Below are 16,567 nucleotides of genomic sequence, written 5' to 3'. Positions count from 1 at the left end.
TGTTTGCAGGCATTTCCTCTGGCCTAAAGCTCCCAAAGACTCCTCCTGGGGGCACGGAATACTTGAAAGCCCCTCTGGTGTGGTGCTAGACACCACAGGCCACAGTGGACCCAGGCCACACTGCCTGCTGGGACTGCCTCCTGCTCTGCCTGAGTCACGTTTCCACCCCAAGGGGTTTATCCCCTGGCAGCAGCAGCGTGGTCCTTGTCATATTGCTATCTCCCATCATTTATCGAGAGTTTTCCATGTGCAAAGCTGCTTTGCATGTGACATCTCATTTAACCCTGTAACAGCCCTGTGAGGTGGGTGCTTGCAGCCTCATTTTATAGACGAGGAAGCACGGAATGACAAAGGAGGAGGTGTCGGTGGCAGAGCCAGGGCTCTGGATTTGGACAGACCAGGCTCTTGTCCTTGTTCTAAGCTGCTGTGGGAGCTTAGCTTCTCTGCAAGCCAGGCGGGGCGCTGCTCCTACTCTCTGGGCTCTAGTGTCTGCCTGGTTTAGGGACCCCTCTTTCCCAATGGGTCTGGTCTTCTGCCTCCCTTCTTTGCTTTCTCTACCAGAGTTTCTCGAAGGGGACACTCCGCAGGTGGGTAAGAGGTGGACACTTCATAACCATAGTATAATCAAAACTAAGAAGTTAGGATTGGTACAATCGTGTTAACTATAGACTTTATTCAGATTTCACTAGTTTTCCTGTAAATGTCTATTTTCTTTTTCAGAATCCCACATTACATTTGATTGTTTTAATGTCTCCTCAGTCTTTCCATGTCTTTTTTTTTTTTTTTTAATATTTATTTATTTATTTGGTTGCGCCGGGTCTTAGTTGAGTCAGGCGAGCTCCTTAGTTGTGGCATGTGTGTGGGATCTAGTTCCCTAACCAGGGATCGAACCCAGGCCCCCTGCATTGGGAGCCCAGAGTCTTAACCACCGCGTCACCAGAGAAGTCCCTTTCCTTGTCTTTTATAATCTTGCCAGTTCTAAGGAGTATTGTTCAGTTGTTTTGTAGAATGTTCCTCACTTGGCTTTGTCTGGTGTCTTATGATTAGGATGAGATTATACATTCCAGATTAATATTTTAAAGCATCACTCTGATGATGCCAGTTTGCTCATCAAAGAGCCTTCAGTGGCTCCCCATGTCTTTTAGAATAAGTCTCCATCTTTAGACCATACTAAGGAATTTGGACTTGATCTGGAAGACAAAGGAAAACCATCACAGGACTTTTAGTCAGGGCCATGGTGGACAGCAGATGGTTTTTGAAAGATTGCCTTGGTTGTAGGCAGAGAAAATGAATTGGGCTGGAGGCAGAGACCAAAAAGAAGGTGGTTATAATAGTCAAGGTGGGAGGTACTGGCTTAGACCAGGGTTGCACGTTGAAGATGGAGGGATGCAGAGGGATGTGAATGATTTTTTAGGAGGTACAGTTGACAGGACTGGGAGGCTGATAACTTCTGGGGCGGAAAGAGAGGGAAAAGTCAAAGCCAGCTAGCTTTCTGACTTGGCAGATGGTGGTTTACTTAGCAAGCTGGGGAACACTAGAGGATGAGAAGCAGGTTCTGAGAAGCAGGTTGGGCTGTCAAGTAGGCATTTGGGTATGTACGTCTGGAACTCAGGAGTGGTCAGGTCTGGGCTGAAGCTGCAGATTTTGGAAGAAGTTGGCAAGTGGGTGATGATAGAAAGCGAAGGGGCGCATGGATGGTATCCCCTGGGAGGGAGGGCAGATTGAGAGGAGCAGAGGCGGAACCCTGAGACACAGACAGGTGCCATCCCCTCCCTCTCTCCCCGGGAGGCGTGAGCTTCTGTGGGCTGCTAATGGAATGTGTTCAGATGACACAGGAGGGATATTTTTTCTCCCACGCCTCCCTTCCCCTCACTTAGCAGGAGTGATAGAGAGCTGACTTTATATGAGGCCGTACCTATTTCAGACCCCAGGAATCCCTTTTGGTCTTCTTGATCACTGGAGAAAGGAATATTCCCCCAGCTGCTTGTCCCAAGCTTAGCACCTGGTATTCTCCCCTTGTAGGCACAGGAGGAAGCTCGGCGGAACAGGCTAATGAGAGACATGGCCCAGCTACGACTTCAGGTAAGAAGTTGGGGCCCCGCGCTCCTGTTCCTATGAGGCCATTCGTCGAAGGGGTCCCTTGTTCCCACTGGCAGCAGGAGGAGCCCCATAAGAGCCACCTTGGGTACCATTCTTCCCCTGCCCAGGCTGCACGCAGCTCCACCCACTCTGCCTTCTCTCAACAGCTCGAGGTCTCTCAGCTGGAAGGGAGCCTGCAGCAGCCCAAGGCCCAGTCAGCAATGTCTCCCTACCTCGTCCCCGACACCCAAGCCCTTTGCCACCACCTCCCTGTCATCCGCCAGCTGGCCACCAGTGGCCGCTTCATTGTCATCATCCCAAGGACAGGTAAGTGTATTGGAGAGGTGGGGGCAGAGAGTGTGGCTAAAAGAGAATCTGGCTTGGGATTGAGAGACCCTTACTTGGGGCCCAGTTTACACACAGTGGCCTTGGTCAAGTCCTGCCACCTCTCTGAACTTCAGTCATTTCATCTGCGAAGTGGGCATGACAATCCCTGTTAAACCCTGACTCACAAGATGGTTGGGAGAAACAGATGAGAAAATCTAAGTGAAAGCAGTTGGTAAGTTGCCAAATACGTTGTTGGCAGAAGGTCAGTCTTTGAAAGAACTTCAGGATTCCTGTAGGAGCTACGGTCCCTTTTCCTGCAGTGTGTCCTGGAGTGAGTGCAGATGCTTCTGCAGAGCCCCATGTCACGACAGCCTGAGCTCATCTGTTTTGTTGTTCCCCCACCCGCATCTTGCCCACCAGTGATCGATGGCCTGGATTTGCTGAAGAAGGAACACCCCGGGGCCCGGGATGGGATCCGATACCTGGAGGCAGAGTTTAAAAAAGGGAACAGGTGAGTGCAGGCCTGGCTGGACCTGTGCTGAGCCCAAACAACAAATGCGTGTGTTCCTCGTGTAAGACACGTGGTCCCTGCTCACAGTTGGCTCACTGCCTGGTGAGGGAGGCCGAAGACATAATTAGAAGTCAGGGTCTTAGGTGCTGAAATAGACAGCGATTGGAGGAGCCAGGAGCCCTGTTGGGGAACAGTGACCTGCTGTCCATCTACCTCTGGGGCAAACATGAGATCACTGTGACTGGGGAGAGGGGAACAAGCCCCCACCTCCAAGCTGTGGACTCCTTTGCAGGAGGTTCTCCTGCTTTAGGTGATCAGGTTGACCAGGGTGGGAGTGCCTTCATCGGTGCTGCCCAGGGGCTTCCCGCGGGGCTGGGGGGACAGATGGCAGTGTATAGGTGCTCAGCCCAGCACAGGCCCTTCCTTCTGGCCTTTGGGGCCAGAAAAGGACTAGACACTGGGTGTAGGGAAGAGGGAGAAAGCTCCCCGCTCTCTGCTGGCTGGTCTACCCCTCCTCTGGATCTGCCCTTGCCTGGTCAGAAAGCTGCACAAAGCCTGCTTGTTTGGACCTTGTCTCCAGAAGCACTGACTTGAAAAGCATCTGCTGCTTCTCCCCTCCCAGCTCCTCTCCAGGGAGGAACCAAAGAATTGATGTTATCAGGAGGAAAAGCAAGCTGGGCTCAGCAGCTAGGAAGCCACTTCAAAATGACTCCAAACAGACCTGTGATGTGGGAGACGTGCCCCCCCCCATAAAACTGGGTCCCCTGCGCCACAATGGCCCGCTTTGTCCCCTGCCCCCAACCTTCACTCTCTCGTCTCCTTTGCAGGTACATTCGCTGCCAGAAAGAGGTGGGGAAGAGCTTTGAGCGGCATAAGCTGAAGAGGCAGGATGCAGATGCCTGGTAAAATTTCAGCCGCCACCCCTAGAACCTCAGATAGGCTGCCTACCTTGCTCCTCTGTGGGCACTCCCCAGGACAGAGGGACGGGGCCGGAGAATCCTGTAACAGGCAGCAGGACCAGCGCGGGGCCAGGCTCATTCTGCCAGAGGCCTCCTGCAGGTCTCACCTTAGATGGAGTGAGAAGTTGCTCCAGCATCTGAGCCCCCGTGGCCCTGAGATCCTTGGGCTCAGCTTCCTCACTCATTGAACCTTTGCCCAGTCCCTGTAACATGTCCTCCAGGGCCAGCTTCCAGGACCCACTGCTCTGGGCTGCCTGGCTTCTCTCGCTCTCTCCTGGTGCCCTCCTCACCCCCAGCTCCCCCTGTGCCCTGGAGATCTGGTGTTCAGGCTGTGCTAATGCTGGGGCTTGGCCCGCCTTCCCCCTGCTCCCACCAGGACGCTCTATAAGATCCTGGACAGCTGCAAACAACTGACTCTGGCCCAGGGGGCAGGTGAGGAGGACCCGAGTGGCATGGTGACCATCATCACAGGCCTTCCACTGGACAACCCCAGCACGCTTTCAGGCCCTATGCAGGTGGGTCACGGGGTGATGTTTGGCAGAGTGTGGAATGGGGAAGAGGTACCGGAGTCGACTCCCTCAGACCAGACAGCTGCCTTTTTCCTCTTCCATCACCCCTTCCCCAGCCCCTCAACGACTTGTCCCAGAGTTTGGGAGGTCAGGCCCTCCTCCGTTTGTCCTCCCCCCAATTCTACAGGCAGCCTTGCAGGCCGCTGCACATGCCAGTGTGGACATCAAGAATGTTCTGGACTTCTACAAGCAGTGGAAGGAGATTGGTTGAGACCGACCCCCAGGCCCTGCAGCGGGGCTGACTCCAGATCTCTCCTGCCCTCCCTGGCAGCCAGGACCACCACCTGTAGTCACCCCACCACACGCAGACTCACGCACGCACACAGGAAGGAAGCCCAGCTGCACACAGGCTGCAGGGAGGGCCCAGGAGCCAGCTGGGAGGGGGGGGTCCCCCTGTTGCCAAGACGACGTCAGGAAAGCAAGGAAAGTGCTTGGAGCAGGAGAGGCCTGTGGGCCCCTAGCCAGCCTTCCTGCCTCAGCCCCCCTGCTTTCCCCAGGGGCAGGTGGCAGGCACGGGTGTCTGCGTTTCGTTGGAGTGGTTCCTGGACCTCTGAGGGGAAGGGACAGCAGAAGGGGCCCTTCTTCCTCACAGACGCAGGGTGGTTGGTGCCAGGAGTTTGGGCCCTCTGGGCCTGGGGGTAGACTTGGGTAACACCAGGTGTCTGGGTGGTTCTCTGCAGACCCTTCCTCTCCTCGAGGACCACCCATCCCCCTCTCATCTCCCTTTGCAGGGGCTGGGCAGCTCTGGAGCCCTGGGGACTCTTAAGGAAGAGGGGCCTGGAGCTGCCTGCACCAATAGCAGGGCAGGGCTTAGATCCCCTCCTCCTGCTGCAGGGGCTGCACACCCATTGCCCCACTTCTGTTTTCTGTCTCCCTTCGTCTAGCTTCCAGGGCAGGAAGCAGGCCCACGACGGCTGCAGGCAGTCTGGCCTATATGCCAATGAGGGCTTCTGTGCCCACCAGCCCCATGGTCACTGCGCTTTGTGCTCTGGGCTGCTGTGCTGGGACAGAGTGGGATGCCAGTAAGAGGAGAGGGGGGTGATGTTTGAGGCCACAACCCCCCTTACTGTCTAGGGAGGGGCCTGTGTTTGGATGGACAGCAGAAAGGAGAGGCCCCTTGAAGCTGCCCGGCCAGGGACCCTCTGCCCTGATGGGCTTCCCTACTTTTGTCCTTCCCCGGGACTAAAGGCCTGGAGGAGCTGAGCATGGGGCTAGCTTCTGGAGTGTTGAGGTGAATGTGAGAGCGGAGATCATGAATAGCTCAGGGCAGTGAGTGGAGCAGCAAGAGTGGGGCTGAGTGTGGGAGGCTTTGGCCAGGGTTGCCTCGGCCCTTCCCCCTCGGGCTGCACATACAGCTCGGGCTGGGGGTTGAGGGTCGGGGATCTCAGCTCTGCTGTTCCCCACCCCAGCGCTAGCCTAGCTTCCCAGACTGTTCTCGGAGGAGAACAGGCTTCCTGCCTTCTTCCTCTAAGACAGCAAGTCTGGGACAACCTGGGGGGAGTGGGATCACCCCCACTTCCAGTCCCTGGCAGAGACTGAGACTAAAGCATCACTTAATAAAGACCCCCAGAAGCCCACTCCCTGTCTCCTGGTGCCTTTCTGTACAATTTTATTGGGACATTGGAGATTACATGCTGAAACGGCAGTTTGCAAAGGTTTCTTTGAGGTGGCCCAGTTGAAGCAAGAAACCAGCAGTTGGAGCACGAACTCCAGAGATGGTTTTGATAGATGTGAAGTTCATTGAACTGAGCTGCTGCCTTCACAAGGGTGATAGGTGAAAACAATATACAGATGATCCTGAACAATATGTGGTTTTAGGGCGTTGACCCCTATGCAAGAAAAAATCTGCACTTGATTTTACAGTCCGCCCTCTGTATCTGCAGTTCCGCATCCACGATTCAATGAACTGGGGACCATGTAGTACTGAGTACATATTTAGTGAAAGAAATCTGCATATAAATGCAGTTCAAACCTATGTTCAAGGGTCAACTATTTTGAAGGCTACAGTGCTCCCTGGGGGTGGTTTGCAGTTTTCAGCTGGGTCCTCTGAATCAGGGAGAAACTTCCTCAAAGGAGAGGTGAGGGTGAACCTTGAAACCAGCCTCTGAGTCTTCAACCCCATCCCTCCGCAAGGACTGACACCTCAAGTGTGTCTGGGGAGCGGAGAAGCTTGGTGAACCCCTTGTGGTTGAACCAACATTTACCAAATGCATTTGCTCTGGATTCTGCCCAGCACCAGGCGCTGAGAGGCAGCGAAGCACAGTGAGAAGAGGTTTTGGAGAATTCAAATTCAGGGTTTGGATTCCTCTGCCCAGCTTAAGGCAGAGCCACCCTCAGCTCCTGGGAGAGTCTGGAACCCTGGAGCTGTGGGGCAGCCTGGTCTGAGGGGGGCGCTCTGCACCGCCCTGGCTGCATCCTGGCTAGGGCCCTGGCCTCTTCCGGCCAGTCTGCTCTCAGTGGGGTGGGGTCAAGCTGGAGGGGCTGGCTGTGTGCTGGAGCCCGAGTGAGCTGCCTGCTAATGGGGCTGGGCCACCCCGCACTGCTCCCTGGAGGCTGCACAAGGCTGGGATTGTTCTCTGGCTCCCTTTTGTCTCCCACTCCCCGCCCAGGCCTGGCCCGCCTGCCCGCCACTCTCTTCTCCCTCCCATTGGCCCGGCTGGCAAGAGGCAGGGACTCCACCCGTGGAGCCCGGGGCCTGCCGACCCACCAGCTTAGGAGCGCCCATCAAACTCTGGGTAAGGAAGCTCACCTGGGGCCAAGACGCCCATTCTGGGGAACTAGAGGCCACTTGCCTGCTCCGGCCGGCCCCTCCCCCTTTTCCATGGCTACAGCACAAACTACTTCAGAGACCTCTGAACCCCAGTGCTGAGGGAAGGGACCCTGAGGGGAGCTAGACGCCAGCATCGTCCTGGTCCACCCCTCCCCCAGGCAGCTGGGCCGCACTCGGGATAGTTTAGAATACCCCCATCCCACTTCCGGGAGGGGTCATCTATCTTAGTTTCTTTTTTTTTTTTTGGCTGCGCCCCAAGGCTTGTGGTAGTGGGATCTTAGCTCCACGACCCGGGATCAAACCCAGGGCCTCGGCAGTGAAAGCACAGAGTCCTAACCACTGGACCGCCAGGGAATTCCCGGGGTCATCTATCAAATCTCAGCCAGGGTGCAGGGACTAGGGACCAGGTCGGCCTTGTGCCCAGCGGGGTCCCCAGCCCCCAGCTCAAGGGCAGAGGGCCCCCCAAATGTTGAAAGACAGGAACAGAGGCTTTGGGTTCGGGCTGGCGGTGTGAGGGCCCAGAGTGTGTGCGGAGCAAACATGCACACAGAGAGTAGGCAAAGCGATGACAGGAAGAGGCGTGGGGCGGGGCTGGAAAGTTTTGGCCTGGAGAGGTGGGAGGAGTGTCCTGTTCTCCCTCCTCCTGGGGCAGTTCCACCCGCCCCGGTGGCCCAGGCCATCCACTTGTGCCAAGGAATGTGCCTGGGAGAGGCGGCCTGAGAGGCGGGAGGGGCAGCAAAGCTGCGGCCACCCGGAAGCAGCGCACAGGTCTGAGGCTGAGGGGCCGGGGCTCAGGAGGGGCAGGGACCCCAAATGCCCCCCGGGGCACAAGTGTAGTCTTCAGAGAAGAGCCAGGCATCCCCCTAATTCCTTGTCCCACCGGTAGGCATCTGGCCTCTCCAAGAATTCTCCCTGAGCACCCTAAGTTTTCTGTGCTCAGCCCAGGCACTGTGAGCCAAGGGGCTTTCTGGTGCTGGCAATGGCGGCGGTGGTGTGTGCTTAGGCTCTCTCTGTGCTGTCCTCCGTAAGTCAGGGTTCTTCTGAGACAAAAATTGGGGGTTGGGGACCTGGCTCCAGGGTCCAGGGTTACTGAGGCAGCCTTCTGGCTGAGAAGGACCCTCCACTCCTTGCTGAGTTGAGGCTGACCAGCCCCTCTCAGTGGGGGAACTAAATAGCCCCCAGGCTAGGCTGGGGAGGGGTTGGGGTGATGACCACTGGGGAAGCTGGGCCAGCCTCCCCTGGCCTGAAGGAAGCAGCTTGGTGGCCAGCTGCCACCCGCATGCATGCCCGTGTACACAGCCTACCCTGGGACTCAGTGACCAGGTCCAGCCTGGACCTGGGCGAAAAGGGACCTGTGGATGGGGGCAGATAACCTAATTCCCCCTGCCCTTTGTCTCTAGGTCAACGTGGAGGTGCCGGGCCACCATGCTCAGTCTCAAGCTGCCCCAACTCCTTCGCGTCCACCAGGTCCCCAGGGTGAGGGATTCACCAACTCCTACTTCTCAGGGGACTGGCTGGGGCAGTTTCTTCTCTTTTTGCAAGTGCAGAAGTCCCTGCTCTAGGCTAACTCTTATCCCTGCCATTTCAGTGTGGGACTCTTCTGTTCTCTAAGGAACAGGCTTGTGACCGGCTCCCTAGAGCCCAGAACACTCCTTTATCCAGAGTTGCCTTCCTCAGAGCACCCTGTGTCCATCCTATCTTGTCCCCTTACTCTGCCTCTTCTGTTTCTCACCTGCTCTCTGGGTACTGGAACCTGTGGTGAGATGGGGCTGGATATAGTTTGACTTTGGGGCCTTTGTGATCTCCAGCCCATTCCCTTCAACCCTGCTTCCAGAGAAAGGGTGGGATACAGTGGAGTCCCTTGGAGAGAAAGGGTGGGACACAGTGACTCCTCTCCTCTCCCTGCCCCCCACAACCCCAGGTGTTCTGGGAAGATGGTATCATGTCTGGCTACCGCCGCCCCACCAGCTCGGCCTTGGACTGTGTCCTCAGCTCCTTCCAGATGACCAACGAGACCGTCAACATCTGGACTCACTTCCTGCCCACCTGGTGAGGGAGGCTCTGTCCCAGGTTTGGGCCTCGAGCTCAAGGGGGTACTCAGGCGGACCGGGACCGTCCGGGCCCACGGGCTGCACTGGGAGTCGCTGGGGGTCCGGTGGCCTGAGCACGTGCCCGCCGCAGGTACTTCCTGTGGCGCCTCCTGGCGCTGGCGGGAGGCCAGGGCTTCCGGTCGGAGCCCTACCACTGGCCGCTGCTCGTCTTCCTGCTGCCCGCCTGCCTCTACCCGTTTGCGTCGTGCTGTGCGCACACCTTCAGCTCCATGTCACCCCGCGCACGTCACATCTGCTACTTCCTGGACTACGGCGCGCTCAGCCTCTACAGCCTGGGTGAGCCCCGCGGCGGAGGCCGGAGCGGTGGGCAGGGGGGGCGGGGGCGTTCCGGGGCGTGGCGGGGGCGTGGCGCGGGGTCTCTGGGGCGGGGCCTCAGCTCCCGCCCCGCCCCCCCACCAGGCTGCGCCTTCCCCTATGCCGCCTACTCCATGCCGGCCTCCTGGCTGCACAGCCGCCTGCACCAGCTATTTGTGCCCGCCGCCGCACTCAATTCTTTCCTGTGCACCGGCCTCTCCTGCTACTCCCGGTGGGTTCTCGGCCAGTGGTGAAGGGGAAGGCGGAGGGACAGGACAGGGCACCCACAAACACTTGGACACCCAGGACCTCTGGGTTGTGCCTGCGTTTCACTGCTCTTGAACAACATTGGTAACAATGGGACCGTTTATTGAGGACTGACTGTGCCCAGACCCTGTGCACCAGCACCATCCCTGCGCTGTCTCTAACTCTCACAGCCACCTAAGAGGCAGGTGTCTATCCCCGTCTAACAGCTGTTGTCACTTACAGAGGAGTCATGTGGCCTAAGGGCTTTCACAGCCACTAAGCTACACTGACATTCCATCTTGGCCAAAGGTCCCCTGCCCTCCTCTGACCCCCACCCCAGCGTAAGGATGGTGACCAGCCTTTCACTCCCGCCTCCCAGGTTCCCCGAGCTAGAAAGCCCTGCACTCAGTAAGATCCTCCGCACGGCCGCCTTCACCTATCCCTTTCTGTTCGACAACCTCCCGCTCTTCTATCGGGTAAGGCTCCTGCTTTCCTGTCCTGACCCTCACAGTGCCCACTCCCAGCCCTGCCCCCTCGATCCCTGACTCAGCCCTGCCGCCCACCCTCCTAGCCCAGCACCCAGTCCAGCTGTGCCCTCCCCCTCCTCATCCTCACCAGATCCCAGACACATGATGTCCACCCCCAAAGCCCCTCCCCGTCAACCCTGCTTTTCCTTTGCCAGCTCGGACTGTGCTGGGGCAGGGGCCACAGCTGTGGGCAGGAGGCACTGAGCACCAGCCACGGCTACCACCTCTTCTGCGCGTTGCTCACTGGCTTCCTCTTTGCCTCCCACCTGCCTGAGCGGCTGGCACCAGGACGCTTTGATTACATCGGTGAGAGCAGACCTGGCCTGGCCCAGGACGGGATGGGGAGACGGCTCCCCAGAGCACAGAGTGAACTGAGTAAAGGAGAGTATTCCTGGCAGGGCCCTCAGGGTCCAGGCCCAGCCCCAGTCCTCAGATTCACAACAAAACCAGCAGCCTGTAGGCCAGGGGCTCTGTGCACAGCAGCTCACTCACTCTTGCCAATAACTCTGGGAATTGGGTTTCTTATTCCCAGTTTTAGGGGAGTAGCAGACCCAGAGGATGTGGTGCTCACCATGGGTCACAGGATGAGTTGGAGCAGCCCTGGGGATGGGGTATGTGCCCTCAACCGCCCATCCTCCCCACAGGCCACAGCCACCAGCTATTCCACATCTGTGCAGTGATGGGCACGCACTTCCAGCTGGAGGCGGTGCTGGCTGATATGGGATCTCGCCGAGCCTGGCTGGCCATGCAGGAACCGCCGCTGGGCCTGGCGGGCACAGTGGCCACACTGGGCTTGGCGGTGGCCGGGAACCTGCTCATCATCGCTGCCTTCACAGCTTCCCTATTTCGGGCTCCCAGTGCGTGCCCCCTGCTGCAGGGTGGCCCGCTGGAGGGGAATGCAAAGGCCAAACTACAGTGAGGCCCCAGCTCTGAGCCTGCCTTGGAGGGAAGCAGAGGCCAGGCCCCCCCGCCCCGTGCTGGGGAGGAGCCCAGACCCAGGCCTGATCAGATGGGGGCACTTCTGAGCCTGGAACCAAGAGGAGTGGCTGAGGAGAGAGTGTGGAGATCAGAAGGCAGAGGAACGGAGAGGGGCTGGGGGGCTGGTAGAGAGCAGGAGGGTCAGGGAGGGTGCTCTTGATGGGGCTGGGGGAAGTGCTGAGGGTCTGAGAGGGGAGGTGCGTGTGTCCAGGCTGGAGCTGCCCCACCCGCCATCGAAGGCTGGGATGGGGAGGTGTTGGGCCCTTTCATCTGATCCCATCTCTGGTGCTCCTGGAGTTTCTGCTCAGCCCAGGCAAGAACTAACATGACTAACCCAGGCCCATCCTGAATGCTTATTAACCAGGCCGGGAGGCCCGCTACTGCCCCCACCCCCAAACCAGGCAGTACCGTCTACCGGAAGCTCTTTGCCTACGGCGACGAGGCTGTCTGTCCTGGTCACAGCCGTGTACTCCAGGCGTTCAGGCCTTTGGGATCTGGTCTATTTGGGTGTGTCACGGATGGGGCAGTGGGTTGAGGTGGGGGAGGGTGCTGGGCTAGAGAGGAGAATCCTATTTAGACTTCAGGAAGCCACCTTCAATGCTTCTGGACTGAGGCAGGGATAAATAAATAACTCAACAACAGATTTTGGGAAGCACTTTCTGGGACTGAAAAAGGTAAAACCTCCTCTCCACTCCCCATCCTCCCAATACCTCCTCCTCACACTCCATAGATGGACAAAGAATCACAGCCCCACCAGTTCCTCTTCTGGAGTTTATTCTGGAGCAGCTGGGATGACGCTCCCAGCTGCTGGGATCTCACACGTGCCGGGCAGGGAGGTCAGGGCGAGGGGAGAGGGAGGGGTCCCGGAGAGGAGCCAGAGCTGGGGGCTGCCAGCCAGGCCGGCAGGGCTGAGAGCTCTAGGCTGTGCCGTAGAAGCGCCGATAGGCCTCCTGGAAGCCAATGTGGTCAGCCAGCTCGTCACAGGCGGGGTTGAGCTCACACACCTCCCTCCTGGGCTCCAGCGGATCTGGGTAGGGGGCTGGGGCCCTGAGAGCCCAACACACTGGCATCAGCCTCCATGCAAAATGCCCGCCCCTCCTCCCACTGCACTTGGGGCTCCAGAGTCCTCCCACAGCGGTCGCTCCTCCCAGCCCATCCTGGAGATGCAGGGCCCTGGCCCAGCACCTCCTTTTCTCTCACCCCAGCCCATGATCCAGGTAGCGCCTGAGTCTCTTCACCACCTCGCTGCCCTCCTGCTTGGACACAAAGGCTGTGGAGCAGAGGGTCAGGGGTCAGGTGACTCCGAGTTTGGGTGGACAAGGTGGGGAGTAGGCTGGCCTTCCTGAGAGCCAGATGGGAGGGGGCAGGAGGGGAGAATGGGACTGAGGGGACCAGGGCGAGACAGGGGTGCTGGGAATGGGCAGCACCACTGAGTGATACAGGGCACAGCTTCCCATCAGGCCCTGCCTCATACCTGCACCTTTGCCAGACTCCTCATCTCGGGGCTTTGCATCTGCAAAAAAAAGGAGCCCAGTTCACCCCTGCTCATCCCTAGGGCTCTCCCACTCCTCCCCTCTCCCCTCCTCTCTGGCAGCTTGCTCTTCCCTCCTCTCCCTCCACAAGGACAGCAGTGGGGGCAAATGGACTGAGCCCACAGAAAGGTGGTTAGACTGCCAACAGGGACTGCCAGTGGAAGGGGTGAGGAGAGGTGAGGCCATGGTGCTTTCCCCTCGCAGCTCCCGCGGGCTGGGGCAGGGGTAGGGGCACTCACCTGCCCGGCCAGCGAGGCAGAATGTGGCCAGGGCCAGTAGGGCGAGGAACATGAGGGGTCTCATGGTGTGTCTGTCAGCGGCTGCGCTAGGGCTGCTGCTCAGGACTCAACTGGTCTGCCCCTCCCAGCTTCCAGCGCTGTTTTATACTCTCCGGGCTGTGCCCCAGAGGCAAGGGTGCGGGCGGGTCTTGGGGGAATCTACCAGGGCTATTTGGGGGTCATCCGCCTAGGCCAAACCCCAAAGGATGTTGTGGTTGGAGCTGCGGCTGCCTGGGCAGGCCCCTGGGAGTGATGGAGGAAGGTGGGCCTCAGTCCAAGACTGCCAGCCTCCAGACAAGGTCCCCAGCCCCTCCTCAAGGGGGTCGCCCCAGGTCCCCCAGCCCCTACTCACTCTCCCTCGGAGCCCCAGCCTCAGTTTGAGCACCAGCGGGGCAGACCGGGATGGGTAGGAGGGGGAGCCTAGAGAGGAAGGGGGGCCCAGAGGTCCAAAATAGATTTGCACAGAGCTGGGCTACAGCCTCTCACAGGCTGATTTCCACCGTCAGCCCTGTGGGCAGGAGCCAAACTCAGGGAGGGAGGGCCAATGCCCTCATTCACCCCGAGGGCTCCTGCCCCAGAGAGACCTCAACAGCAGGCCTGGCATGGGGGCGGCTCGACTCTGCTCAGGCCCTGAGCCTCGGGACGGGGGAAGGGGTTGGGGCAGCATAGGGCCAAGAGCGAAAAGCCAACACAGGTGTGGCCAGGCATGAGGTAAGGACAGCCCTTCTGTCTGCGACTGGCCAGGTGGGCAATGAGGTGGGAACCCCCTTCCCCATGCCCCTCGCACCTCTGAGCTCCTGACCGCCCCCACCCCGATCCTTTTCCTGCCCTCACAGCCTCCCCATTGCCAACAACCTTGGGGACCTGTCCTCCGAGGGGCAGAACATTCAGCCTGAGAAGCCCCACCCCACACCTGAAAGCCACTTCTGCCTCAGCTCAGCCTGGAGAAGAGGGAGGGTGTCCTCACCCACCACCCACTCACCAGGTGGAGACCTGCCAGACGAAGCACTGCTGCCTCCACCCCACAGCCGGTGGCTGGATGTTTGGGTGTGTCCAGGAGGAGAGAGGAGCCACTAGGCTCAATTTGGGGGGGTGGGGTTGATGATCAGGGACCACCCTGCCATCTTCCCGAGTGTCCCCGCTGCTCCTAGACAGACCCAACCAGGCCTCTCTCTACAGAGTTAGGGTGAAGCCCTCGCCAGGGAAGAAAGCTCTGCCCCCACCCATACCCACCCCCTTCACCCTCCAGTCTGGAGGAAACACCCACCCTGCCTTTGGCTAAGTCACTCCTGATACCCTGTGGCCCTGGCTGGGGAAGAGGGGGTTGTGAGAAGCCAGAGGACAAAGTCCCAGCCTTTGGAGGGCCCACTTGCTCCATGCTCGAGCACTCACCAGGCGCAAACAAACACCTAGGGAGGCCCACCATAGAGCCTCTCAGAATCAACCCAAGGCAAAGAGAAGGGCAGGTGCAGCTGGACAGAGTGACACCCCCCCCCCAGCAGCTTGTCCTGGCCTCAGGGAACCCAAGGCTCCTGGTTTTTGTGACAAGGGGCTTCACTGCCCTTCCATACATGATGGTCAGATACACCCCCCACCAACCCACCCCAGCCTGGAGGCTCTCGGAGCCCTGCAACTGGGGCCTCGATTGGAGCCAGGACTCCGGAGTCCAGGGCGGGATCTTGGCCCAGGAGAGTCCTGGGAGAGGGAGCATCCTCACAGATTACAGTGTAGCGGAGGAAGTTTATTTGCGGATGTGGGGAGAACATGGCAAGGGCCCTTGGGCTGGCCAGCAAGGGGGCAATCAGTGGAAACTGAATACCGATTCCCCAAGCCAGGTCCTAGGGAGGGCTCAGGAATAGGCGATACGTGTGATGGGGGTAGGGTGGGGGGTTGGCCTGAACCTAAAGGAGAGGAAGCATGGTGCCTAATTCCCAGGGCAGGAGCTGGCCAAGAATCCTAAAGTTAGAAGAAAACAGGGAGGAATCTGAAGGTAGTGTGTGTTTTTGACCCCAGGGGAGCCCCAGAGGCACAACGGCAGTGGAGACAGCTGAGGCCTCCTTCTCCGGCAAATTCCATCAATGCTTAGGGACTGTTCTCGGAGGCAGCTCACTCAGGCCCAGCATCCTGGACCACAGGCCCTTGACCTTGACTGCCCTCTGCTCCTGGGTCGGGGCCTCTCCTCCTCACTCAGGCTCCCTCAGCACGGCCACCAGCTCCTTCTGTTCTCTGTGTAGAGCCTGACATCAATGAGAGAGAACAGACAGACTGGGAGATGAGAAAATCCAAACCCTTTCCCTCCACTGTCCTTGACTCCAGGCCTGGGTTTCCCCCAGGATGACAAGGGGTCTGTAACTCATATCACAGGCCCAGCAGGGCACATTAGGAAATCTGCCCCACTCAGCAGTTGTTTATGGCAGGCTGGGTGCCATGGCCACCTAGGCTGGGCCCCCCAGAGCAGAGCCGATTTTCAAAAAGGGCCCCTTAAGTGTCCCCCAATCCTCTGACCTCACCGGAGATTTCTAGCAGAGAAACTTTCTTAAATTAAGTGGACTTTCAGCTGGGCTACAGACATGGGAATTGTAGTGAAAAAGGGCTCTTTGAGCCCACACAGGGCTCAGCACTGAACACTCAATCCAGCTGACCCACTTCAAACAATGGTTAGCATCTGTAGCTGTAATGGGAGAGGTGGGGCTATAAGAGCAGGGGGCTTCCTTCTTCCTCTTAAAATAGAAGCACTGAATGTCAGAGCTGGCAGGGCATTGGGGATCACTATTTGGCCAATTTGGAAGCCAAAGCCTAGACAGGGGAGTGACCCTTGGCCTCATGGTGATGAAGCGCCAATGGCAGAGCAGCCGGAGGACTCAGCAAGGCAGCCCCGAGAGTACCCGAGACACAACTCTCAACTGTGGAACCTGTCCCAGGAGACGGCGCTAGGCTGAGGCCTCGCTTATACCACCTGGGTGTCTGCTGTGTAGAGCCTGGGCCACTGCACTACACTACACTAGACTACACACCCCCAGGGCCAGTGTGTTACAGGAGGAGGCTGAGGGGATGAAGATAAGAGGAAGCAGCGCAAGGCACCAGCCTTCCTCCTGCTGCCGCCTCCCTGAGGCTTGGGGCCTTGCTGAGGCTGGGGCAGGGCCTTCAGATTGCCCCTGACTGGTCTTGGGAAGGAGACCAGGGGACCTGAGAGCCATGGATCTGGGGACTTATTCCCCTCGGGAATAGGAGGGTCTGCCCCAGGAAGGGAGCTGCCGAGTGGCCACAGGTAAACATAAGTTGGACATCTAAATGATGAAGAGAACCCAATAATGGGCCACCGTTCAAGCCCCACTAGAAACCCTCTTTTGGAACTACATTCTGAGCCGGCGAGAAAATCCATCTCA

At 58.5% G+C, this 16,567-nt stretch overlaps 4 protein-coding genes across 8 annotated transcripts in view; 2 read left to right on the top strand and 2 right to left on the bottom strand.

The window, feature by feature from the left end:
- The window catches only part of SMG5 (SMG5 nonsense mediated mRNA decay factor), a 28,097-nt gene extending 22,074 nt beyond the window's left edge, over window positions 1-6,023 (top strand). Inside the window, exons 17-22 of the mRNA XM_007171868.3 lie at window positions 2,023-2,082; window positions 2,247-2,406; window positions 2,827-2,917; window positions 3,745-3,819; window positions 4,253-4,391; window positions 4,573-6,023. Of these exons, the coding sequence (XP_007171930.2) occupies window positions 2,023-2,082; window positions 2,247-2,406; window positions 2,827-2,917; window positions 3,745-3,819; window positions 4,253-4,391; window positions 4,573-4,656 (609 nt within the window). The 3' untranslated portion in view covers window positions 4,657-6,023. The remainder of the gene's footprint in view (window positions 1-2,022; window positions 2,083-2,246; window positions 2,407-2,826; window positions 2,918-3,744; window positions 3,820-4,252; window positions 4,392-4,572) is intronic.
- Window positions 6,024-7,588: 1,565 nt separating this feature from the next.
- PAQR6 (progestin and adipoQ receptor family member 6) lies at window positions 7,589-11,604 on the top strand. The gene is made up of 8 exons (XM_057539676.1): window positions 7,589-7,983; window positions 8,616-8,691; window positions 9,137-9,264; window positions 9,397-9,602; window positions 9,726-9,852; window positions 10,246-10,342; window positions 10,549-10,699; window positions 11,038-11,604. Exons 1-8 carry the CDS (start codon window positions 7,781-7,783, stop codon window positions 11,310-11,312), a joined length of 1,263 nt encoding a protein of 420 aa, XP_057395659.1. The 5' UTR covers window positions 7,589-7,780; the 3' UTR covers window positions 11,313-11,604.
- A 559-nt stretch (window positions 11,605-12,163) lies between these two features.
- Window positions 12,164-14,412, bottom strand: BGLAP (bone gamma-carboxyglutamate protein). The gene is made up of 4 exons (XM_007171873.3): window positions 13,143-14,412; window positions 12,846-12,884; window positions 12,572-12,641; window positions 12,164-12,418 (listed from the first exon to the last, which is right to left on the bottom strand). The coding sequence occupies exons 1-4, from the start codon at window positions 13,204-13,206 to the stop codon at window positions 12,289-12,291; spliced, it is 303 nt and encodes a 100-aa protein (XP_007171935.1). The 5' UTR covers window positions 13,207-14,412; the 3' UTR covers window positions 12,164-12,288.
- A 489-nt stretch (window positions 14,413-14,901) lies between these two features.
- Window positions 14,902-16,567, bottom strand: part of LOC103006548 (solute carrier family 25 member 44) — a 46,359-nt gene continuing 44,693 nt past the window's right edge. For 4 of the 5 annotated variants that reach the window (XM_057539434.1, XM_057539425.1, XM_057539546.1 and 1 more), the window contains one exon: window positions 14,902-15,418. In XM_057539434.1, coding sequence (XP_057395417.1) covers window positions 15,365-15,418 — 54 coding nt within the window. In that variant the 3' untranslated portion in view covers window positions 14,902-15,364. The remainder of the gene's footprint in view (window positions 15,419-16,567) is intronic. The other variant, XM_007171872.3, reaches the window with a different exon arrangement.

Source organism: Balaenoptera acutorostrata, chromosome 1 (genome assembly GCF_949987535.1).
Source record: "Balaenoptera acutorostrata chromosome 1, mBalAcu1.1, whole genome shotgun sequence".
Lineage (NCBI taxonomy): Eukaryota > Metazoa > Chordata > Mammalia > Artiodactyla > Balaenopteridae > Balaenoptera > Balaenoptera acutorostrata.
The sequence above is the reverse complement of the archived record's forward strand: the minus strand, read 5'-3'. Positions and strand labels throughout refer to the sequence as shown.